The 26959-nt window shown below is 41.0% G+C and overlaps 1 protein-coding gene across 2 annotated transcripts in view; it reads right to left on the bottom strand.

The window, feature by feature from the left end:
* JAZF1 (JAZF zinc finger 1) overlaps nt 1–26959 on the bottom strand; it is a 356426-nt gene that overhangs the window by 92362 nt on the left and 237105 nt on the right. The window contains exon 4 of one of the 2 annotated variants that reach the window (XM_063708432.1): nt 13709–13791. The exons of the other annotated variant lie outside the window; for it this stretch is intronic. Coding sequence (XP_063564502.1) covers nt 13709–13791 — 83 coding nt within the window. The remainder of the gene's footprint in view (nt 1–13708; nt 13792–26959) is intronic. 2 annotated transcript variants of the gene reach the window in all.

Consider the following 26959-nt stretch of genomic DNA (forward strand, 5'->3'; position numbering starts at 1 on the left):
GCTGGGAACGTGTGCACTGGTCAACTCAAAAATCCCACCGTTCTGTCCATGTTGGTGAGTGACTGTGAAAGCACCACAAGTAGTGATTTGGGGACACAAATACATTTTAGTAAGAAGGCAAATTTACAAACACTTAATCCACAGATAATAGCAACTGACTAGGCCTGGCACAATGGCTCATGCCTGAAATTCCAGTACTTTGGGAGGCCGAGGTGGGAGGATTCCTTGAGCCCGGGAGCTGGAGACCAGCCTGGGCAACAGAGTGAGATCTCGCCTCTTAAAAAATAACCGATTGTACCTTAAACTACAGGCTCTTACTATGCATTCACCCATGTATTATATTTGCTTATCCACAATTTGGGGACATTTCAAGTGCTTGTCAAACATTTTCTTATTTATCTGCATATTTCAGAGAAGGGCTTCATTTCATTAAGTGGCATTAGGTAACATCCTGAGTTTGCTTTCCATGGAGGCACAGTCTTCTCTAAAGGCAATCAGGACCTGTTCCAGAGTGCCTCTCCTCACTCTCAACTCTGGCGTATTTCTCCTCAGGTTTCACTGGCTAGAACTATATCACAATATTGTTTACATCAATCACTGGCATGAGGAACCAACTGCTTCCATTAGCTTAGACCACAGTTCTGACTCAGTAGGTCTAGGGTGGCAACTAAGAATCTGCATGTCTAACAAGTTCCCAGGTGATCCTGATGCTGTTGGTTTGAGAACCACGGAGTTCAGACAATTTAAGATTTACCACCTGAACACACTTATGGCCCTTCCAGCAAATGAGAATGGGAGGGAGAGTTTTAGGTGGAAACAGGCAATGGAGCTCTTCTACATGGTCTTTGCAGACTTTTGATGTTTGCTGAGACACTGGTCAGGGTACCTGCGAGTGGGGAAAAGTACTGCAAAGAAGGCTAGCAACATGTATACCAGTATTCAGAAGCCAAGCAAGCTATTTTAAGATCCCTGGAAGGTAAGCTGGAGATTTTCATGCTATGACAAGTTTGCATAGACCGTTTTATTTACTCTAAGCATTGTATTCTGGCTAAAGATTACACAGAAAGATGTGGCAGTCACTGATGCTGTTTCCCACATATTTCTGACTCTCCACTTTTGGGCCACATGATAGTACTGCACTTCTTTGTTCCCCTTGAGGTTACATACGGGCAGATGACTTGATTTAGAAAATGTACAAGCGATGATGAACTACAGTGGCACCTCCTGCTATAGTGATTACAGAATGTGGGTTGAGATAAAGCTTCTATCAGACTAGGTTCCTGAGTGAAGGAGCAGGGCCTCTCTAATGAACCACGGTGGACACGCAGAGTAAGCAAAAAATAAACTCCTGTTGTGTTAAGTCACTGAAATTTGGGGATTTGTTACTGCAGTATAATCAAATCCATCCTAATACAAAGGATGTAAAACTTTTATACTGCACTTTAATTATTCATTTTTTTCCTTTAAGCTCAAATGCCCCTTTAAAAAAAGTCCTGATTACCCTTCAAGCTCTGGCTCGAGTTACATCTTCATCATCACTCCAGCCAACATTTATCTCTGTGTGTGAACACCAATTGCAACTCTAAGAAAAATCACGAGGTTTAGCAGTTATTTTATAATTGCCCATATATATTAGTATCACCTCACTGACTATATCAGAGACTTAGGAGGGCAGAGTTCATGTTGTAGGCATCTTTGTGCCATCTTGAGCAAAGGAGGAAAATGAGTAGTTTTTAGATAAAATCTAGCTGGAGAATGGATGTCAATATTTTCTAGTATTGGAACTTTTCCATGTGTTATTTGCACACAATCAGGCAGTTATTGAGCACATATTGCTGCAGAGTTATACAGAAAATTTGAGAGCAGAGTTGCAAGTAGCCACGTGCTTGCTTCATTAACTGTGCCTGTGGCAATTTTTACCACCTATGCAAATTTCCATTTCTCTGAACAATTTGACTATACATGTCCTGTTCACTCCCTCTTTCCAAAATGAATTAAGGAGAAGAGAAAACAGTGGTGATAAGAGAAAAAAAAAATCAGCTAGTGAGATTTAAAACAAAATTTGGTGAGCTTATACTAAATTGCTGCTTAAATATGGGAAATGACATTGATTGTTGAAAAGAAATACAGCCTAAGTTTCATTAACACCAATAACCTAAACATGGGACTTTGTGACGTTATCTGGCCTAGTCCTTTGTCTTCAGATTTGTGCTTTCAAGCATGAGAAGTATCATGGTTCTTAAAAGTTAAGAGGCTGACTGAAGGTCCCTTGCTTACTAAGTGATGAAGGTAGCACTGAAACACAGGTCCTAGTAATGGGCAACTTTAAATGCTCAACACATGTGGGTAGACTATCTTGTTAGCATGAAATGTAAAATTATATTTTGAAGAATTACAATTTTTGAGATCTTAGGAGGAAATGCTCAACATAGGTGTGTAGTCTATCTCATTAGCATGAAATGTAAAATAATATTTTGAAGAATTATGATTTTTGAGCTCTTAGGAGAGAAAAATATTTTGAACCTGGCCCCCCATTGTGAATAGAAACTAAAATGGGAAAATTTGGAGAAATAAACCAATAAGGAATAAAGATCATAAGTCACTCATGCTAAAACCTGTGATGAGAGTTAAAGAAAAGTCATTTAATTTTTCAAAGGTAAACGGAAAATGCAAGCATGTCTATAATGCCTTAAAGCTCAGTAGCTGCTTATCTTGTCAAAAATGTAACTATCAGAGCTGGATAACACAGAACAAGCATGAGGATGCACTTTACGATGATAAGGTAGCAACAGGAAATAACATATTTATAATCAATAAAATAGTGCCAAATTTGCTTGGGTGAAGTCATACAAAAGAGGGGTGACTTATGGTTACAAAAGGAAGGAGCAAGCTCAGTTTTGTGCTATTTGACTACAGGAGTGCTCTGGAATGCCAAGGAAGATTGGACCAGCAGTCCAATTCTACCCACACCATTTATTAAATAATTAATACATAATCATTTCAAAAAGTACTAGCTGGGAACTGGCTCTAAATCTAAATATCACTAATGACAATGTATGTAGAGGCAAATTCAATCCTGGTTTCCAAACAACTTCACAATAAACAACTTGTGGAGTTTACTCTGTGTGCAAGTTGTATTACTGCTTGCGCCTTGGAATCCTCCTTCATTGCTACCCTTAAAATCCAAGCTAAAGGGACTGTCTTACAGGAGTGAATGCCTTAAGGGAAGTGCCTTTGGTGTTTGAGGAACCAAAAGCTCCTGGCCCTGACCCAAAACTAATCCACATTATTGTAAGGTACATCCAATATTAAAGGCACTATGGTGATGTTTTAGTACAGTGAGTCCTTAGCGTTCCTTAAAACTTCAGCTTCATTTGGCAACTGATGCCTCTTGGGGAGCAAAATTACTTACATCGTTAAAACTTCATCAAGTCATAATTTTATTATAATTGTTAACATAAATAACTACAGTAAATAAGTATAGAGTGATCGATTTGTTCTTGATATCTCAAGGGAGTCTTTATTTAGCTTTGATATATAAAATCAGGACATTATTTATTTGCATTACAAACTGCATATCAACTATTCACTTGGGCATGTTTTAATTGGTTTTAGGTTTTGCACATTCCATAACTGAACTATGTAAGCAGGTTGGCTTCAAAAATAAGGTCTCATGTAACAGCTAAGTCTATATGACGATGTGTCATATGGCGTGTCAAACATTTTTCTGCTTTCCTCTGCTTCCCTTCCTGACATCAGAAAAAACTTTGTTCTAGTGAAATAGAAAATAAATTCTGCTAAGATGGGATAAAAGGGGAGCATGTGAATAAGACCCTCTTCTTTCCTGGCCAGCAGGAAGTGCCTCCAGCTGTCTGATCTGCCTCAGTAGCCCAGCACAAATTTTTCAGTTGACTAATGCTCCCCACTTCCGCAGACAACAGAGTAAGATATCACCTGCTAAGATAAATTACCATAATATAATGATTGAAGGGAAAATATATGTTGTAATAGAGAGGTCTAAATACCTGTAAGTGGAAAAAAGCATAAACGACCATTTTAATTAATTTCCTAATGTAAAACACAGCTGTAGTAATGTTGGCAAGTCTCACCTGCCCGTTTTAAATTTGTGACATGAAATCATGCCACTTAATTAAGTCTTAATGCACAAAAATATATTTTATTTACTTTTTATGGAATACCAGCATTTAAAGCTTTCTATTTATGTGTGTAAGCGCTTTATAAATTACTTGAAATACTGAAAAAATCTGACTACTACTAACCGGCAGTTACAAGTACCAGTTTTAGTTTCAATAATTAAATGCCTTTTTGGTGGACTCCTGCTGCTATGTGAACTAGCTGTAGGCTATTAAAGTAATGAGTCCCGGACAGAGTCATCTGATCTCATGGTTGGTGGAAAACTCAAGGAAAAGGGCTTTGCCCACAATTCCTAGTCTGTTTACCAGACTGCAACCAGACTGACTGCTGGAAGCATTATAAAGCCTCTGGGCTTCCCCTTCCCCCTTCCAGCAAGTATCTTTTTTTTTTTTTTTCCTTTTTACAAGTGTTGTCTAGGAAAATATGGTATTATAGAGCCCTCTGCAGGCCAGAAGTTTTGTAGTGTAGCTTACCAGCATGATTTTTCTTAAAGTGGCAGTAAGAGAGGGGAAAAGCATAACTGTCAAAACTTCGTAAATCAGATCTCATTAAGAAATATGTTTGTCATAAGGGCAGACTGGCATCAATTCTTCCAGAAGAGTCACTGAAAAAGAATATCTCTGTTAACTTGTTTAAGGGATGTTGCCTTGATAGCAAAATTTTGGTGGGCCCCTGGTAACTTCATAATGGGTTGCAGTGTTAGGGATTATATCATCTTCATCATCATCGTAATTCTTAAAATAATCCATGAAAAATACAGGGCTCTGAACTGTTCACTTAAAAATGCAATTTCTGGCCAGGTATGGTGGCTCAAGCCTGCAATCCCAGTGCTTTGGGAGTCCGAGGTGGTAGGACTGCTCGAGACCAGGAGTTCAAGATCAGCCATGTAGTGAGATCCTGTCTCTACAAAAATAGAAAAGTATTTTTTTTAAAAAAAGAATTTATATCACACCTGGGCTTTAGAAGCCTAGGTATAAGGAAGAAGAAATTGGAAGTCAGTTATACAAACTCTATGATTTCCTCAGCCAAGTTTTCATTAGAATGAATGAAGTGTATGCCTAGAAAAATTCAGTGAATTTCTTAAGTGTTCTAGGGAACTTAGTATAAATGTTTACAGGGCATTTTATATTGTGTTTTAAACTTTTTGGATGAAATGGATATAAATCATTACAGAAAGAAATACATAAAGATAAAAATGAGGAAGTGCATTGAAGACAAACAGAACAAATAAATAAGGTCTGATTTTCATTTAGATGGTACTTTTCGAACCACATTTTATGTTGGTTATAAAGTATTCTTTTTTTGTTGGAGACGGAGTCTCACTCAGTCGCCCAGGCTGGAGTGCAGTGGCACGATCTCAGCTCACTGCAACCTCCGCATCCCAGGTTCAAGCAATTCTCCTGCCTCAGCCTCCTGAGTAGCTGGACTGGACTACAGGCTCACACCACCATGTCTGGCTAATTTTTTGTATTTTAGTAGAGATGGGGTTTCAACGTGTTGCCCAGGCTGGTCTCGAACTCCTGAGCTCAGGCAATCCGCCTGCCTCGGCCTCCCAAAGTGCTAGGACTACAGGCGTGACCCACCGCGCCAGGCCTTATAAAATATTCTTAAAGTCAGCAAAATAACCAAATAACTTAAAGTCAGCAAAATAACTTTTAATAGGAAAATTTTTCCTAATATTTTCAAGTCAGCAAAAGTACTAACAGCTTTTAATAATGGTTTTTTTTTGCATAATAGTCAAGAGAGTATTAATTTAAAAGAGGAAGCATTTGACCAAAATATTTCCTTTTATTGAGCTTAATCTGTGCCAGGTAACTCATAAACCTCCTGGATCACCCAGAGATACATGCTTCTAACAACTCACAGAGGTGCCAGAGCCGTCTCCTCAAAGTTCCTCACCCTGGCAGTAAAACATTATGATCAACATTCGCCTAGAAGCCAGGATAAGTGGAAAAAATGGGAAGTGATATGATGATGAAAAGAATCAGATATTGCATATGTTAAAATTTCCTTCCACAGCATTTTAATCATTTAACAGGGTCTCTTTAAGGACCCGAAGGGAGTTATGGGGAGGCCGTGGTCTGGAGGCGAGAACCCAGGCTGTGGTTGTTGGCGGCAGTCTCCAGATGAGCCTCAGCAGCTCCCTGGGGACTCTGGTGACATTCTAAGACCATGCCTTCTGTGGTTGTTTAGCATAACTGACTGCTGCTTTTCCCAAGGACAGCCATTTGGTGTTGGAGGTTTTTCTAGTCTTCTCTACTCAGTGGTATAGACAAGACCAGCATGTCCTTAGGGTAATGTCTGCAAGGATTTGGGTTCCAGTAAAATGACTCTTCCAAATGAAAACCCGAAATTAAAACGTCGAGTTTCCAGATTTGTTGAATTCAGAAACAAGTGCTCTCAGCATGAACTGTCAACAGCCAAAGTTAAAATAGGCCAGCTGGTGGCTCCTGTGGGATCGTCTCCACACACTCTATCCCAACTTTGCAGAGTTGAATGTCAGACATTATTCTATCAGGCCTGGAATCCGCTGCCAGACTCAGCCTCCTTCATCCGGCTTATCTCCTACTGGGAGGCTGTGGCTGACTGGATGGAACTGCACACTTCCCAGCAGATGCTGGGCTGCCAAAGGATGGGAGCACGGCTGGGCTGGCGCCGCCAACATTTACAGTCATTCCTCTTGCTCCATTCCCCCTGCAGCCCCCAAGCCCTGTCCCACCAACGCCTGCTTGCAGACTCGGCACACTAGGAGAGGACAGGTGATGAGGATTAGGCCAAACGTATTTGCATATCCTCAGCACAGGGAAGGAAATTAACACCACAGTGACATGATTTAGTGGCTAACCTTAAACCTGAGAAAGGCCTGAACCAAGAAGTTTTGAGCACTATGAGACTGAGGGAGATGTAAAATGCAACGCATCTGGCAGGGATGGGCTTGTCCAGGGTTAATGGAAGAAACAGAAATGAATTAGTTTGAGTATGAAGTGTTGTTTAACGTTCACTCACAAGTTATGAGTGGGCCTTATACTTGGGCACAAGAAATGCCACCTTTACTGTATTCTTGTGGGATGGGGATGGGGACTGAAAATGGTGGGACAGTTTTCATGATCATTTTCTCCTCTGGCAGCTGTATCACAATCTTTTGAGACCGAGTCTTGCTCTGTCGCCCAGGCTGGAGTGCAGTGGTGCCATCTCAGCTCACTACAAACTCTGTCTCCCTTGTTCAAGCAATTCTCTGCCTCAGCCTCCCGAGCAGCTGGAATTACAGGCGCCCGCCACCATGCCCGGCTGATTTTTGTATTTTTAGTAGAGATGGGGTTTCACCATCTTGGCCAGGCTGGTCTTGAACTCCTGACCTCATGATCCACCCGCCTTGGCCTCCTAAAGTGCTGCGATTACAGGTGTGAGCCAGTGCGCCCAGCTCACAATCTTAATAGGCCCTTAAGGACGATGTTGACCATTTGTCTGCAGCCAAATTCAGAAATGCTCTGACAATTAGGTATTTCAGAAACTGAACATTTCATACAATTTTTGTTCACTATAATAAGAGCATAAAAACTTTTCACAATCTCTCACAAAGTTAAGTAAAAGAGAAAATGAATTAGTACCCATGAAGTATATTTTCATTTTTCTAAAGCTGCTTCTCATGGGAAAGTCAGAAAAGGGGCTGATTTTTTAAAATGATTATTTAGACAACTGAGTCATTCTGTAATTTGAAGCCAGCAAGAAGGCAGCTAATGCTATTTCAATTTGCTGTCATATGAAGGTACCTAGAAAAATGAATGCCGTTAAAACTTTCTTCTCATTTTTATGAATCCAATAAGGTAATGTGTGCATTCTCTGGGCAAATCCACATAAAGCTGCTTTAATTTGTTTTCTGCTAAGACAATGGTGAGTTAGTTTCTCTGTAAGTAAGCACAAGTCTAGCATCCCTTGGAACACAACATGACATCCATCGTGAACACAGTGCTTTACCAACACACAGTGACGGACTACAATCAAGCTAAAGACAAATGCCAGACATATATTTTTAAAAATAGGGTTATTCCCTTTAATGCTGCCATCTTAGGGGGATATATGTACTTACTCTACTGCACTGCCATTTTATTACTCAAAAATATTTTGGACTTCCTATTGAAAACACCTTTGGAAAATACCTGGACTTCTATGGAAGATCACTAAGGGTGGTAACTATCACTGAGGAGCCAAAGGCCATTTGTAGTCAAGTTTGGAGAATAAAGTAGGTAATTCAGCTCCCAGAACCCCTTAAAGTAAAAACCACACAGCAAAAACTTACCGAAAACAAATAAGGTGAAGCTAAATAGAATCTCAGCTTTTCATGAGATTGGAAATTATCTTTGAAGGCCATTCCAAAAAAGCAGCTGAAGACATATTTTGAGCAATGGTAGAGTCATTGAAACAGGTCAGGTAAACATCCCCCAGTGTGGTACTTTTTTAAAAGACAACATTCATTTATTTTATTTCTCTAGAGACAGGGTCTCGTCCTGTTGCCCAGGCTGGAGTGCAGTGGCAGTCATAGCTCATTGCAGCCTCTAACTCTTGGGCTCAAGTGATTCTCCCACCTCATCCTCACAAGTAGCTGGGACTACAGGCATGGGTCACTGTGCCTCACTGATTTTATTTTTAATTTTTTTCTAGAGACAGGCTCTTGCTATGTTGCCCAGCCTGGTCTCGAGCTCCCAGCGTCAAGGGATCCTCTCGCCTCAGCCTCCCAAAGTGCTGGAATTACAGGCATGAGCCATGTGCCCAGCCCAAGGCCAATATTCATTTGGATGTATACGTTCTGGTATGTTGTGTATTATGCGTCTTTTGCAGAGTAAGCAAAATGCCCATCGGAGGAGTTCTTAAAAATCATGGCAGCCCCTCCTACAACTAGGAATCTATTGAGGTCACCTGGATGCAGATCACATTTCTTCTGGGAAGCCACTTGAATGATACCTCTGTAGTTACAAAGAGAGGTGTACTAAAAACCTTAGAAACCTCACCATGGCTAGCCTGGAGAGTCCCCTGTGGTATGCAGAGCTGAATACCTGGAAGGAAGTGAACCACTCTGCACGAGTGATAAGAGAGTCCCCAAAGGGGAGTGATGTTATCATTAGGGCAGGCAGAGTGTGGACAGGCTCAAGACAGACAGGACATCTTAAGGACAGGCTCAAGATGGAGAGGAAGGCTGGTTTGGGAAGAGTATATGATGAGTTAGAAACTCCTTTGTAACCATCTTCCTGGACACAGTACTTGGGTTTGGGGAAATCTTGGCTGAGAGTACAATTATGAAACAAATCTGTGAAGAGAGGCCCACATAAGGATCTACCATGGTGTGAGCCATAAATGGACCTGCAAACCCCCCAAATAGCAGCTAATCCTTGGAACTGGCAGGACATACCTTCAACAGCAACACTGTACAAGGGAGATGGTGAAAAAGAGCCATTCAGGTCCTGGCTCGCACTTTTTCCTTAACATCTATAAAGCAAGACTGACCTTTTTGACTCTGAGCAAACCACTGGGTTCTTGGGTAATTTGTGCATGTCAAGAAGACATCAGACTTTCTTCTAAGAACATATAGGTGCTCTACTAATTGGAAAAAGTCACCATATCAGCACTCTAGCCTATTTTGTCATCTCTCATTCATTGCCTTCAACGTATGAACACACTCCACAAATATTTGTCAATACAAACGTTGCGTGATTCTCACAACAAAGTCAGTGATGTAGACAAAAAGAATACTACAAGACTCATTTTACAGACAAGGACACAGAGGAATGGAGGCACTGAATGGCTGACAGACAGCACTTCTTTTGAACGAGGAGTTCAAGAATCCTCTCAGGCTGGGGCTCTTCCCAGTTCCTTCCATGTTGGGGATTGGAGGTATGGCAGAGTCCAAATGTAGTGGCAGGAGGCAACAAAGAGGTAAGGTTTCTAGAAGCAGGTATGTATTGACAGCATTGATATCATGACAACAGCAGCCTGGCCCTCTTCTTTAGGGGATTAGACCACATCACTGTGGATTCTCAGGGGACAGAACATCTCCCCGGGAGTTCTTCATTTTGTATGGACAGACATATTCCTCCCTTCCATCTTCATGGTGTTGCCAGGGGCAAAAGAACGGGGTGAATTTTTTCTGCAAACTGATTCTGTTATCTTCTAGAAGTTGAGGAACAGGGAGAAGGGAGTAACTGAGTAGCCGAGGATGCACAGAAGATCCAGGAGCTGCTCTGTCTCCCCCTTCAGAATTTCCCAGGATTCCCAGAGGCAGTGGCTCCAGCACTCTCGTGCTCAGCTGGGAGTCCCCTGTGGAGCCCCCATCCTAATTTCTTCCCTGCACTTCTATTTATAGTATTTACTAAAGAAAGGAACAAAGAAACTCTCACTATTGGGAAGGTCACTTAGGAACATTAAGAGGATGGGCTGCGAAACCCTTCTGCTGTGATTTGAATCCCAGCTTGATCATCTACTCTCTGTGACAATGGACAAGTTTCTCAACATCTCTGTGCCTTAGTATCTTCATCTGTAAAATGAGGATAATAGTATCTTCCTTATAGTGTTGTTGTATGCATTAAATCATATAATAACTATAAAGTACTTATAGTCGTGTCTGGTATATAGTATTTAACAAGTAGTGAGATTTTAATGCCTCCCTCTGCTTTTTAAAGTAAACTATAAGCCTTTGTGGGCAAGGGCCTCATAGAATCATCAAGCTATATTTCTCATTTGAATAACATCTCACAAGAGATTTTTTTTATATTGCAATATAAAAATATAAAAAAGAACTATGAAGAGAAGTTACCAAAAAAATAATTCATAATGGTAGATATGGTAATGCTGTTTGGGTAAGGAGTTCTCAGCACCCTTTAAATCACCCCAAATGCTAATTAGTACCCTACAAGAAGGTCAGAGCAAATTCTAGAGGCAAGAATTTCTTCCCCAAATCAGTTTTCAGGAACCCTATGATGAAAACGTCTCATTTTACATGTACTTGATAAAATGAAATAATAATTGAATCTACAAGGCCCACATGCAACATGAGGTCATATAACTTTACGTCAACATGTTTGTGTTTTATTTGAATAGTTCATTTGTATTTATTTAATTATATATTTACTGAAAAGCAACAGAGACTTGTACTAAATTGTGCCAAATGGTATGTGATGGCTATACTTAAAATGCTCAGATTATTTTGAACAGAGGGATTTATTTTCTTCTCATAGCTTTTGGAAGTCTGGGCCTATCTGGTTTCAGTTAGGCAATAGTCTTTGGCCAGCATTTTCTGGTACATTTGAAACTGTTGAACAATGAAAAGTAGAAACTTTTCATTGCCAGTGCAGCTTAAGCCTAATACAGATATAAACACATTTAATAGCACTTTATTTAGGTTCAGCTTTATTATTCTTAACTTTCATAGCAATTTTGAATCACATTGCATTAACAAATTTTTATTGGGTTTCCCAATGGAAAGCCAATTGCAGGCAAGGCCTTTTACGACTGGGATGTCGCAGTCAATCTTAGATTTGCCTTCTAACAAAGAAGAAAACACAATTCTTAAAAGCTTGCTTTTGTTAAGTTCTGATATAGTATGCTCTAAAGGACACTAATTCTTTGCTTTGTTCTTTGCTAGTGCCCTTCCTAGGTATTGTGCAAGTACCCTTCTTAAACATCTTTGAGTTACAGCCTTCTAACAGAGCAAGCACATGGATGGAGCTGGAGGCCATTATCTTCAGCAAAGTAACGCATGAACATAAAACCAAATACTGTGTGTTCTCACTCATAAGTGGGAGCTAAATGATGAGAACACATGGACACATACAGGGGAATAACACACACTGGGGCCTGTCAGAGGGTGGAGGGTGGAAGGAGGGAGAGGATCAGGAAAAATAATTAATGGATGCTAGGCTTAGTACCTGGACGATGAAACAATTTGTACAACAAACCCCCATGACACTTTACCTATGTAGCAAATCTGCATATGTACGTATGAAAATATGTACCCCTGGACTTAAAAGTTAAAAACAGAGCACATGGCAGTTGGTGACAGGAAGGGCATGGACGATGCTCACCTACAGGCTCAAAATCTAACCTGGGCAAGAGGGGCACGTTCAAGATTTGATTTAAACTGGCAACTCACTTTTCTTGCAACTGAAAGTATTCTAAGCAACTTATCCCTCTGGACTCCTCTTCAAAACTAATAAATAAAGCAGTCTTCCAGGAGCCAGCTCCTTTAGAGGAGCTGCTATATTCTGGTTTCTGATTTATTTAGTGGTTAAAATATTTCCCTGTGATTTAGGGTAGGGTGGCTCCAGTGGGCAGCCAGGCATTGCCCGGTGGCCTGTGGCATGCCCAGAGCATATCGGGTGCTGTGGCCCCAGGGGGAGGGAGCAGAAGTGGCAGCCACCCTGAAAGATCTGGTGGCCAGCAGGCCAGGGAGTGTGTCCAGCAGACCTGTGGAGGAGATCCAGGCTCACAGAAGGAAGTTAAGGGTCAGCCTGGAATCTTCAATGAAAACCTTCACTACAGGGTATAAGAACCACTTTTACTAAATAGTACCTTAACCACAAAGAAGTTACTTAGTTTGCCAGTTACAAGCACTTTAGCTTATTGACTGTAAGCAGAAGTTTGTAGGTAGAAGAGTACATACAGTACCTAAGAATGTGAGTTTAGGCATGAGCTGTGTGACTTTGGGCAAAAGACTTAACCTCTTGGGTGAAATTTCTCATGGGTAAAATGAGGTTTATCCCATCTGTACATGAGGGATGCTGTCAGGATTAAGTGATTAAGCTGTTGCAAAGCGCAGAGTGAAGCCAAATAATAAATGGCAGTATTATTATTCCTAAGACAGTATAATAGCAATTTTTAAAAATGCATGTAATATATGTGGGAAAAAAGCCTAGAAAGATATACCCCAAAATATCAACAGTGGTTATCTCTGGGGAGCAAAATTTTGGGAGAATTTATTTCCTTCTCTATCCCTTCCTCCATATTTTCTGCATTTTCTCTCTCTCTCTCTCTCTCTCTCTCTCTCTCTCTCCCCCTCTCTCCCCCTCTCTCCCTCTCCCTCTCCCTCTCTCCCTCCCCCTCCCCCTCCCTCCCTCTCTCTCTTTCTTTCTTTCTTTCTTTTTGAGACGGAGTCTTGCTCTGTCGCCCAGGCTGGAGTCCAGTGGCACGATCTCGGCTCACTGCAAGCTCTGCCTCCCGGGTTCACACCATTCTCCTGCCTCAGCCCCCTGAGTAGCTGGGATTACAGGCACCTGCCACCATGCTCGGCTAATTTTTTGTATTTTTAGTAGAGACAGGGTTTCACTGTGTTAGCCAGGATGGTCTCAATCTCCTGACCTCGTGATCCACCCGCCTTGGCCTCCCAAAGTACTGGGATTACAGGCGTGAGCCACCGTGCCCGGCCAATTTTCTGCATTTTCTATAATGAACATATATTACTTTTTTTTTTATCAGAACACAGTTATTACAATACTAAAATGTATCTTACATGAAAATATAAAGAAAATGGCTACGAAGAACAAGATGAGAAAATGTTATTGCAAACCTGGCCACTGTTTTCCCTGACAGTATCTCTGGAACATTCCAACCTTGTCCTTTTCTCCCAAGAACACATTGCAAGTGGTCACACTGAGGTTAATGAAAACAGGCACATTTATAGCATACAAAAAGGCAATACAACACAAGTATGTTCACTTTTTGATAGTTTTATTGGTTTTGTGATATATTTTTTAAAAAGGAAAGACTAAACTTTTCTTCATGAAAAAACTGTTCAGTTATTTTTAGACACTTTCATAAAAACTCAAAATTGTAGGTTTTTGCTCTACCACTAAGAAAACGTTCATATAATCTAAATTTTGCATTCTTTTAAGAAACTATATTTATATCTTACCACTATAGCCCAAATATTCCAAATAATTTTATCCTATAGACAGCCATTTTTTTTTAAAAAAGGAAGAGATAAGTTGACAAAACAATATGCTAAATATAACACAGCCATCAGCAGGACAGTGGTATTATATGACCAGTAATTGAAGTTTTCCCATCACTTTGCTCTCAGAAAAAAAGCCAGTGTTAAAAATCACATCTTTACTGAATGTGAAACTAAATCTAAGTAGATTAAATGACTTGGCCAAGTCCTTTCTGTAAATTTGTGGCAAAGGAGAATTTCTCAGTGCAGTAATTACATCTTTGCCTTCCAGAAGGCCATCTACAATGAGATTACATGTAGAGCATGTGTTAGCAAACTTTCTGTACAGGGTCAGACAGGAAATATTTTAGGCTTTGTGGGCCAGAGTATTTCTGCTGCAATGACTTCACTCTTATAACAGTGTGAAAGCAACCATAGACAATTCATACATAAATGAATATGGCTGTGTTTCAATAAAACTTTATTTACAAAAACAGGTGGAGGGCCAGATTTGGCTCATAAGTCATAGTTTGCCAGTTGCTGGTGTGGAGGAACCTAACTGTTGAATTATAAAACCAGTCTTTAAAACCTGTATCCTAAAAAAACAAAACATAACAAAACAAAAAACACAGGACTATTACAAGAATAAACTCTGCATGTGGGAATTTGGGAGACCTTGGCACAGCAATGTGTGTGTTTGCACATGATGGCAAAAATCAGGTTTGGAGGCTGGGCGTGGTGGCTCATGCCTGTAATCCCAGCACTTTGGGAGGCTGAGGCAGGCAGATCACCTGAGGGTCAGGAGTTTGAGACCAGCCTGGCCAATATGGTGAAACCCCGTCTCTACTAAAAATACAAAAAAATTAGCTGGGCGTGTTGGTGCACACCTGTAATCCCAGCTACTCGGGAGGCTGAGGCAGGAGAATTGCTTGAACCTGGGAGAACTGCTTGAACCTGGGAGAACTGCTTGAACCTGGGAGAATTGCTTGAACCTGGGAGAAGTGCTGGAACCTGGGAGAATTGCTTGAACCTGGGAGAACTGCTTGAACCTGGGAGGTAGAGGTTGCAGTGAGCCAAGATCGCACCACTGCACTCCAGCCTAAGTGACAAAGTGAGACCCTGTCTCGAAAAAAAATAAAAATAAAAAATAAATAAATAAAAAAAATCAGGTTTGGGTGACTTCTTGAATGTACTTGGAAAGTACATTCCCTGGTTCATCATGGGCTCAGTCCTGAGCAGGAACTCGTTTGATAAACTAATAGCGTGGGCTATTTTAATTTTTTTAAAAACGAGGTTTGGGGGACTGGAGAAATAAGCCAAAGGAAAAGGGGGTAAAGACAGAGAAGAGTTTTATGTGTATGGAGAGTGAGAGAGGAAAGAAAGAGAAACCCAAGGTTTGGGAAGGTCATCTGGAGTTGGATAGGACTAAGGCAGTAAGTTTCCTAAGACATTTCCCCCAACTGTTCTCAAGTCCAACTGGGGATGAAAGGAGGCATGTGTTGTGTGTAAATCCATGTATAATGAGAATGCTGTTTGAAGTAGCATAATCTTGGCTCTATAGCCTGTCACAGTTGAGAAAAATATTGGTGTTTGATAGGTGCTCCCACATCATAATGTAATACTTTATGAGGACTGTTGCTATGTAAAGCCACAGACACAGTCATCTATAATCTAGGTGCAGGTGGAAGAGAGGGTACATCTTGTGCTCTCAATCAGCTGGAAACAATAAATAAATTTATGATTCGCAACATGAAATACAGACTTTTAAAAAGAAAGACTTTAAATGAAGGTTTTAGTTACACATTGTTTATCCCAAACCATTTTAATGTATATCCATTTACTGCAAACTAATCTTTTATTTAAATAACGACAGCTAGAAGTAAACCGAGACTGAAGACAAAAAACAAAGTATTTCAAGATGTGAAAATGAACTTGGTGATGATATTCAACAGACTCCTCACTCACACTCCTGCAAACCTATAAGCTGAAGAGATTTAGAACTATTTACATGTGTGGTGACTGGATAGGCTACCGAAAAACAATGATTCTTTTCTTCTAGCTTTAAGGCTTACATACTTTTTCATATTTATAATTTTTTTATGCTTCTTTAAGATGTTTTTGATATTGCGTATAAATATGAAAGGGCTGCACCAGACACGTGTAAAGATGATATACAAGATCTGGTAACGATGACTGTCATTCCCTGAGCATAAAGGCAGGCCAGGAGATGCTTTACAAATGTTACTGGGATGGACATTATAAACAGCTCTGTGGAATGGGTATTATTAATTCAATTTTCCAACGGAGGAAAATGGGCTCAGTGATGTATAGATGTTCCTGGTAAAAGCAGGACAAAGATGATTAAACATTTTTAAGATAATGCTCTGAAATTAGGGGTGGAGGGTTTAATAAAGACAACATTCAATCTATATTCTAAATGGATATATGATGTGATATGAGCATTTTGAATACAGATGGAGAATTCAAAAATAGTAAACAATCACTAGCTGACCAATAACTGCTAAGCAGAGATTTTCCCAAAATAATACTCCAAGCACGGAGAGGGTAAGAACTGACTGAAATATAAGCTCTAGAAAATGAGCAGAGCTGCTTCTGCAGTAGGAAATAGTCTACAGTAAAATCCTTCCTAGGCCCTCCTTTGGGACCCTCCAGTTTATTACAAAAAACACACATAAATATTACTATGTTTTGTGTTTTTGAAAAGGTGCCAACAAAACAGGTTGTTTGGCTATAGATTTTCTTCTCTAGATTTAGCAGTTTTGATCTTTGAATCACATTTACAACAATAGAGTAATTTTAGTAAGCCATATTTGGCTAAATATTCTTTAAGGCCTTGTTGCTTGTGGATATACTGTATTTTTGCACACTTGTGGACAAGATGTTGGCTTCATGTTACAACTAACATCTTGTCCACATCAGGGGAGCTTTCTCACACAGACATGCATACCATGTGGGCTACCTGCTGAGTTCTGGCAAGCTTGGCAGACTGCAGAACATAATGGGAAGGCGGTTGGAGTGGAAAAAAACCTTCCTGGGAATTTTTTAAGTGGTTAAAAAAAAGGCATACCATTTCCTAATGTCCCACACTGTGAGTTGGCACAGGAAAGATAATCCAGGAAATGAGATGTAAAAACTGTACACAGGTTTCTTAACAGAAGAGGCATTTTGCAAACAGCCAACATAAAGAATGCATTTCCATTTAGGAAGTCAACCACTTGAAAGTTTTACTTTTTAATTAGCCGCATGGAAATTGAAAGAGTATGAGCTGGAAATGATCATTAATTCCACATGGAGATCTTACAGTTGAGCAACCAGTTCTCAGAAGCCAGTATGCTCATTTGTTAGTTAGGGTGCACATTCAAAATAACCCAGTTGGAGAAGGATACTCATTGGGTAATGTCTTCAAGAATTTCAACTGAAGAAGCCATATCAGGTAAATGTGATCTAAATGCAGTTATTTTAGTTTTCTACTTTGGTGAAAGGCTTTTCTCTAGGAAATTACGTGGTTTACCAAAGCAAGATGTAAACCCTCTGATTTTTAAAGCCAAAAGGAAGAAAAAGAGAGAAAATGCAATAGCACCACCTAAAGAGCATTTCAATAGCAATAAAAACTAAATGAAGGTTGAAAACCAGTGAGGATTTTTCATTTTACCATACATACACACACGCACACACACATACACACACACACCCCATATATATTATATATAAAACATATATATTACAGTGTACCAGATTGTTATGATAAATGCAGTTTGACAGATGGTACACCTTGGTGGTAGCCTCTGGAGCACTTACATTTGGCTCCATATCCCATCGGGTGGGGGGCGGAAATCAATCCAATTTACAGAAAGGATCATTTTGCAAGGTTCAAAATTCAGTTGAATGAACTCATACACCAAGACGATCACAGACCTAAATGTAAATGTAAGAGCTAAAACTATATATAAAACTCTTAGAAGAAAACACAGGAATAAATCCTCCTTACTTTGGGTTAGGCAATGGTTCTTTAGATATGACACCAAAAGCACAAGTGACAAAAGAAAAAACTGGATAATTAGACTTCGTTAAAACTAAAACCTTAGTGTTGCAAATGATATCGTCAAGTAAGTGAAGACAACCCACAGAATAGGAGAACATATTTGCAAATTTTATATCTGATAATGAACTTGTATCCAGAACATAAAAAGAACTCTTACAACTCAACAATAAAAACATAAATAACCCAATTAAATAATGGCAAATGATTTGAATAGTTATTTCTCCAAAGAAGATATACAAATGCCAATAAGCATTTGAAAAGATGCTCAACAATATTAGTCATTTGAGAAATGCAAATCAAAATCGCAACGAGATTCCACTTCACACCTGCTGGAATGGTTATAATCAAACAGACAATAATAAGTGTTGGTGAGGATGTGGAGAAATTGGAATCGTCACCCATTGTTGGTGGGAATGTTAAACGGTGCAGCTGCTTTGGAAAATAGTTGGCGGATCCTCAAAATGGAACTGTACCTCAAGTGAGAAATGAATAAACAAAATATGCCATATTCATACACAAGAACATTCTTTGGCAATAAAAACAAAGTATTGACATATGTGATAACATGGATGAACCCTGAAAATGTCATGCTAAATGAAAGCAGCCAGACACTTTAGGTCACATATGATTCCACGTGTATGAAATCCAGAATAGGCAAATCTATAAAGGAGTAAAGTAGATTAGTGGTTTCCAGGAGCTGGGAAAGAGGGGAAATGGGCAGTGACAACTAATGTGTACGTGGTTTGAGAGATGACAAAAATATTCTAAAACTAGGTTGTACTGATGGCTGCACAGTGCTGTGAATATACTAAAACCAATGAATTATATACTTAACTATGTGAAATGTATGGTATGTGAATTATATCTACAAAGCTGTTACATTCAGTTGAACAGTTCTCAATTGCTAGCCCCCAGCAAAATAGAAGGTATTGTTTATATACAAAAATAAACCAAGTACAGCCTCTGTGATCCTGTAGTTTGCAAACCTCTTCTACCCAATTTTGAAGGGGGAAACAATGACAAGTTGGTGAGGTCACACAGCAGCAGAAGTGGGACCAGGAGCTGGGTCGCCCAGAGTTCCATGCAGGGCCAGGACTAGGGTGAGGAGTGAGGTACTTGGAGTGCCCCAGTGAAGAGGGTGCTCACTCCCAGTACCTCGTGTGCCTTGCCCTAGTCCCAGCCCTGGTTCCGCTTTCCATGCCACCTCCCTGGGAAGTTCGAAACAAGAACAGCTGCAAGTAGAAACACTATTGTTAAAGCAACAACCATCATTCTTCATTTGTTTTTCCTAAAAATGTTGTTAAAGAACAAGAAAAGATTTTTTCTTCCCCTTTACTTTTAGGGAATACTTTAGGGAAAAGAGAGATGACACAAAGAATGAGAAGTCAGGCTGAGCCTGGAAGAAAAACTAAGTGTGAAAAAATACATGCTTGCCAAGAGGACATGCTTTCTCTGGTGACCAGAAGTACCACCACCACTTATTTTAACAGTTTCATCTAGCATGGTCTTCCACGACATGCCTACTACAGCTGCCAGTGGAATCCAGATTGGCCAACTCTCTTCCTCATACGTGTCTATGCCAACATGCTTCAACTGGATTAGTGAGTTTCTTTGTGAGTGCAGTGGACATAGTGTAAATGCTACAATAAAAATGTGGCCTTACTGCTACCCAATAATCTTTTATTTTTTATTTACACATCTATGCAGTCTCTCTAAGGTAAGCTCAGCACACACTCTCTGCATGCTACATGGTTATATCCAATGCACAAACTCAGGCACAAAGTATTCCTGAAAGAGTACATAAGCTTTCAGCTTTATTTTGTCCGTTTGTTTACTTTGACATGAGATGGTGGTAGTAAAGATTAAAATGCTCTCCCATGTCTATCCTGATTATCTATCCTGCCTGTCGATGGTATAAAACGGCTCGTAAGGCCAGACTTTCTATTTACATGTTCTGATTTATTTGCTGTTGTCAAAGATTCCCTGTTTATTATCCCCTCCAGAATGAGCTCCATGCTCCAGCTAAACATATTTTTAATACCCTTTCCTGCTTTAATCATAGCCAAATATTTGAAATCACGGACATGCTTGCTGACTCTAAGTTTAAGTATCCCATTACACAGCAAGTTAAACAGATGCTTGGGCTTTACAGTTTTAATGTTTAGTTTTGCTCTATTCGTTTCTCTAAATAAGCATTGTACTCATCCTTAAATTTTCTTGTGAGGCTTTGCCAACAGTGTTAGGTTTTTTCTCATGCACTTCTATTGCTTGGTGTCAACTAGAGTTGTCAAAGCCTTGCCAAATTTACTTTCTTGGTATATATCTTACAAACCAAAGAGATTTGTGCATTATGAAGAGAGCTCTTATGTCCACAACATTTACGCCTCAAGCAAGCACACAGGCTTAATGTTTAAAAAGGACTCCACAAGACTAACTCATATACAGGGTCTGAAACCTCCCCCTACCACTTACTAGCTCTGTGCACATTCTTTACCCTAGCTCTGCCTATTTTCTTTAATGGAAAATGGCGACCACTATGAATAGCTCCTCCATCAGGCTGTTGTGAGGATTAAATGAAGTACATAGCAATCACTCAATAGAGGCGGTTGCCATTAGTATTGTTGAACTTTTGCCTTTAGGATGTTCCCATGACATCCTCTTATTCTGGTTTGCTTAGAGATAACCAAAATATGATCCTCTCCTTTAAGAGCATATGTGCTAATTGAAAAATAAATATATTATTGACTCAAAAACACTCAAAAACCTGTAGAATAGGTTTATTGCTCATAAACAAGAAAAAAAATTAAGCAATCAGTGTTCCCTCTTGGTTTTATGGATGGATGTATAACAAAAGAATCAATATGCTATGAAAAAGCTTTATATTCCATTAGGAAATCTTATACCTGAGTCAATAGAACTATCCATTTAAACCTGTTTTCTATCTCTTTCTTTGGAATTCAAAAGCAACATATCTTTCCATAAAAATGCAAACATCACCGGATTATTGATACTGTAAAAAAGGGAAATTCTTACAGTCCTATCCCAACAGCCACTGTCAGTTATTGGGAAATACTCCGGATTGCATTTTTTGGTGCATTTTCTTTAGCAACTTTTTTTTCTTCTTAAACTTAGCAGTAGATCTTGGACATCTTTTCAGGTCAGTACATATAGATCTACCTCATGGTTTTAAACAGGATGGATACACTCAATTTACTGAACCAATCTCAAACTGAAGAATATTTTGGTTACTTCCATTTTTCTTTTTCTATCACAAACACTTTCGTGGTCAAATTCTTAACAATTTCACAACCTGACCCAATCTCTATGTTTGAAAGGTTCTTCCAAGTTTCATGATTATCTATTGAAATGAATGGTAACATCCATCCTCAAATGAGCCCCGCTATTTTATGTCCTCTTCTCTTTAGAATCCTTAGGTTATATTGTATCCAGGAGCATGGTTTGTTTTGTTCTTAACTTTCCAACATTACCTCTTCCCTGGGAAAAACAAAACAAAACAACAAAAACAAAACACCAAAGCATCTGTGTCTATGTTACAATCCTCTGAAAATCTGTTTCTCTGTCCTGGCCCATTCATCTATTGACTAGCTCTTTGTCCTGTAGCAATTTCATGGAGGTCCAGGGCATATTAACCTCAGCTTCACACCTCACTGGTGCTACAGCCTTGGGCAAGGTACTTATCTCTGTGCCTCAGTTACCTCATGTGTGAAATGGGAATAATACAGTTGTGAGGACTGAATGAATACAATGCAAAGGGCTTCAAATGGTGCCTGGTAATAGCTATTCAGTAGGTCGCAGCCATTATTGTTAATAGTTGGTTGGTTGCTTTTAATGATTTTTTGAGATAGGGTCTGGCTCTGTTGCCTACGCTGGAGTGCAGTGGCATGATCATGGCTCACTGCAACCTCCACCTCCCAGGCTCAAGCAATTGTCCCACCTCAGCCTCCTGAATAGCTATTTTTTTTTTTTTTTTTTTTTGGTAGAAATGGAGTTTTGCCATGTTGCCCAGGCTGGTCTCAAACTCCTGAGTTCAAGCCATCCACCCGCCTCGGTCTCCCAAAGTGCTGGAATTACAAATGTGAGCCACCATGCCTGGCCATAATGATTCTGTTTTAAAGAACTGAAAATACTGATTTCTGCCCCCTTCAGGGAGAATGGCTCTCACTTGTTTCCATGACTGATGCCGCTTTTGCCACCATCACTGTTTAGCAAGAAATCTGAAGCTTGGGCCATTTCTCTAAAACACCTTGTGTTGCAGAGCCAAGTAGCAGCTGGCCATGAGGTCTACGGAGCACAGAGCAAACCTTCCTGCTTCAAAATGATATGGTTAGAGGCTCATTACTTGGAGCTTTAGGAATGGTTTTGTTATCAGGAATTCTCTGCTTAAAATATCAAAACTCCTGGGAGAAAAAACCTTTAGTTATCTCACAGCTCAGCAAAGATGAACTGACAGTCAGCTAAGCTAAAATAGGTGGAAATCACAGCTGGGGGTGGGAAGGACTGAGTAGCAGGCTGAGAAGCAGCACTGTGGCAGGGGAGGCAACAGGACAGGAGGGAGGCCTTGCTTCCTTTGCAGGGTGTGGTTCCCAGGTCCTGCCATACCCCCAATACTCTGAGGGCCCCAAGCCAGGTTTAGAGGCCCCTGGATCTGGAGAGAAGGGGATGAGCTGTGTGTCCCTGGGGTGAGATGGCCCCTGTGCCCTCTCCCACCTGCCAGTTACCCATGGCCTCAGGCTTTTTTCCTTCTCCATGCCCCTCGGATGGCAACTTCAGCAATGAGCCAGTGTAGGGAAGAAATGGCTGTGGCCTCCTAGAGGGGGAAGACCCTGTGTGTAAGGCCACAAGCCAAATGCGACTTTGCCATCAGCAACCCTAATGTGTTGCTTTTCTTGGGCACTCACAATAGGGAGACTGGTTTTATAACAAACTCACTCATGGTCTGTCTCTCCACTTCATGAGAAACCCCTTCAGAATTCAGACGGTTTTCACTCCTCGGTTCTCATCATAGGGTCTACACATGATGTTTATTGGGATGAACACATTGGAATCTGGGGCTCTGCTTTCCTCCTTGCATGTAAGTGACCCTGCCGCTTGCTAACAGTGGTTGAAAACCATTCCACGGCTGCCGTGGCCAGTGAGGAGGGTTCTGAGGACTGAGGCAGGCAGCAGGGCCAGACTGCAGGTGTTGGCCAGGAGCCCCGGCACAGCAGTGAGCAGCTCCCCGTCTTCTGGGAAGAAGAAACCCGGCTCCTGCCTGCTGCCCTCCTCTCACCTGCTCCCTACAGAGTGCTGCGCCAGCCCTGAGCATGCCCCCGGTACCATTCTCAGTGAGCCTGGAACACAAAGTCCTCTTCATGTTTAGTTTTGAGATAAGTTCCTGGGAAAGGCTGGTGAAGAAGGTGACACCTTTCTGCTCTCCTATCTTTCACAGGGCCGGGTCACGGCGGTGTGGTGATGGGGGTGCTCTCCCCGCCACCCCCCGTGATCAGCCTTACCCTGGCACCTCCTGAGCTCTAGCTCCTTCATGCACCCTGTGACCCAGACTCACCTCACAGTTCTTCTGCCTCAGCGTAATGCATCTTATTCTACAGCCTGCATTTCCAATACACAGCACACACACATGCCCAGATGCCGTCTGAGCAGTCAGCCTGCATGGTTTCACAGAGAACGACCACAGGCACAATTAGGCATTGAACAAAAGCTCTCTGATGATGCTGCTGATTTGGCTGAAATCCCTCAAGTCTGATGACAGCACTGAGATGCCAACCAGTCCACGAGAATGACTGACTGCTGCATCTTGGGTGGGTGACATACTTGGGTGGAGGCTGCCTGGGTCTTGGGTCTCCGATCAGAAGGGTTTTACACCAATGCAGCAGCCCTTAAAATTAATTTTCCATTAAAATCTAAGCCTTCAGTCCGATAAACGAACTGCACATTTACTGTGGATTCTGTATCTGACCTTTTACACTGGTTTTGTCAACAAAATTTACTGTATTCATAAATACTAATGTTCTCATTTCGTTCCCTATCTTTAGTATACTGTAAATTATAAGCAAGTACATAAATGTCTTGGCCTGGTAATATAGTGGCCTGAAATGACTTCCTTTTTCCTTTAAAGATGTTGCATGTTTTAATGGTAGGTGTTTTTAATTAACTTGAAGTGCCATAAACTGCCCATGTATGAACAAAGACAAGTGAGTTGCATTAAATTAAAAGTGCAGTATCTGACTAATGTTAACAAATTAGGCACGCCTTCAAGAGGCACAATTTCTGTTTGGAGTTGTCATTTTATTAATGCAGAGATACCAAAGCTCCTAGAATAGCCGCGCCAAATGAGCCTTTCGAAATTAATATTTTTGGCAATCAATTAGGAATAAGATTTCAAGCTTTAAAAAGATTCCCACTCAGGAATCTCAACATAGCATCCCTTCCCTTTTTCCTTCATAAATGAGCTCAATTTGGGGATCTGATCTTTTTGCCAATATCAGTGCAAATAAGCCCTGTAAATATTGAAATCAAATGTTACTACTTCGCCTAATTTTCTTTCAGCCTCCAGTTAATCTTTATTCAGCCTTAATGAGTATTTATTGTGTGACCCTGACAGCTTGCTACTGCTGTGATAAATTATCTGACTCAAGTCCGATTAAAAATGCAACCCTGAGTGCTAATTATCTCAACAGACCTGCTTAATAATAGCATTTCTTGTCAATTATGGAATCTCAGCATGGGTGTCAATAGCAACAAATGCACAGGCCTACCTTGGATGCTGACTTCCCATAATGCCCTTTTACTTGCCATATGTAAATCAGAGTGCTTCTGTACCTGTGATGACCTTTTATTAGCAAACTGTCAAAATGATAAAACTAGCCGTAGCAAAACCCCCACCACCATACAATTAGGGGCTACAGCTTAGGACAACAGGAGGGCAATCAGACACAGCTAATTATGATGCATCTTACTTGTGGCCTATCCAGCAGGAAGAATGAGCTGTTTTTGAAATTTATGCCAGCTTCAGCACGGCCCACAGGAGGGAAGCTGCTGGAAAGTGGGGTAAGGGGGAGGGGACAGGCAAGGAACTGCATATTTCTGCAGTTTTTCTGGGAATCTGGAATCAGATCCGAGTTCAAATTTCAGCTCACTTATTTGCTGTGTGACGTTGAATAAATCACTTCATCAGAAAAATGGAGGCAACACCATTTCACCTCATCGGGGGCTGGGTGAGTGAGGGGAATGGAAGGTAACAAATGTAGAAACACCTAGCAGAGTGCTATCACATAGAAGGTGCTGAGTATCTGTTTACTTTCTTCCCATTTGCCTTTTCCTTTCCTAATGATCAAGATAACAGATAACAACAGCTAGAAGTACCATTTATGGAGCTCTTGCATGCACCTTGCACAATGTCTTATGTGCAGCCTTCCTCCTTCACCCCTGTGGTCAGAACTGATGAGAACACAGCAGAGCTGAAAGCTACCCTACCCAGATCATTTAGTGCAGTCTCCCCTTTGTAGGTACAAATGTCTTAAAGAATTCAAAAGCAAAGACGACTCTCTTCTCAAAGGGTTACCTGAGTCAAACATTTTGCAACCTGCCTTGGTAATAGCAAATGGAGTAGCATTTATTTAACTGAGCATTTACTATGTGCCAGTCACCATGGGGAGCGCTTCACTTTGTTTAATCCACACAGCATCCCTATGAGGTGGCTACTCTTAGCATATTCCCTCTGGAGATGAGGAAAGAAGAGAAGAAAGGTTAAACGACTTGTGCAACATCCACAACTTGTAAGTTTCAGAGCCCAGGCCTGAGTTGAGAGCCAAAACACCCACTTCTCAAAACAGGGGGGACACCACAATACGTTTTAATTACCTCCACAATGCTTTTAGTAGAAAAGGACAGGGTGATACTAGCCTGAAAATGTTCCCCACACTGTTATGTGGCACTCTAATTATAAGGAACAATAAACAATACATGCCTTTTTGGCCCTCTGCTGTGACACTGCAAAGGCAGCAGGGCAGGAGGCAGGTCTGAAACATAAGCCTTGGCCTTTGCATGGGGCAAGGGGTGCTGGGAGTGAAGTAAGATGAGGCGCTATTTGGTCACATGACCTCAAGCGTGATCAGCCTTGGGTGGTAATTTATGGGGCACAAACCTCCTCTGGCTTAATCCAGAGAGGCTTCTTTTTCATGACGAAACAAATTCTGTCACATCGACGCGTTCCTGACTCACCTGCCTGCCCTTCCTAGGCCAATCTGACAAGAACCCGGAATAGAGCAGGGTTCTGAGCATAACTGGAAGCAACATCCTCAGATACAGTTCTGAATTTTCCCAGAATAGAAGGGGACTGTCTCAAGTGAACCCCTATTAAAACACAGATGTTCACATCCCCTACATCCGGACTGCCTGGCCTATGCAGACAGAACAGGGAATCCATCCTGTTCTGTAAGGAGCCAAATAGCATTTCCCTGGTGGCCACACCCAGGTTGTGATAAGGCTCAGGGTCGTGGGAAACAATGCAGAGGAAAGGAGGGTAGTGTAGACGCCTCCGCTGCTAGCTGGAGGCCGCGCACTGGATGGCTAATGAGGCCCAGATGCGGGTCTCTCACAGACTGATCCGGGGAGATGTGAGAAAGGAATGCGATCATTTCCGTCTGAAATAACGTGCTCCCTCTTCCCCGACACCTCGGGCCCACTTCATTACTTCCTCCACAGATGATCTCAAATTAGGAAGCCAATCCTTCCCCTCGATATGATGCCAAGTTAGTGCCACGAGGGTGTAAATCAAGTGTTTCATAAACACTGTGTGGGCTAAT

The sequence above is a fragment of the Gorilla gorilla genome, chromosome 6 (assembly GCF_029281585.2).
Source record: "Gorilla gorilla gorilla isolate KB3781 chromosome 6, NHGRI_mGorGor1-v2.1_pri, whole genome shotgun sequence".
Lineage (NCBI taxonomy): Eukaryota > Metazoa > Chordata > Mammalia > Primates > Hominidae > Gorilla > Gorilla gorilla.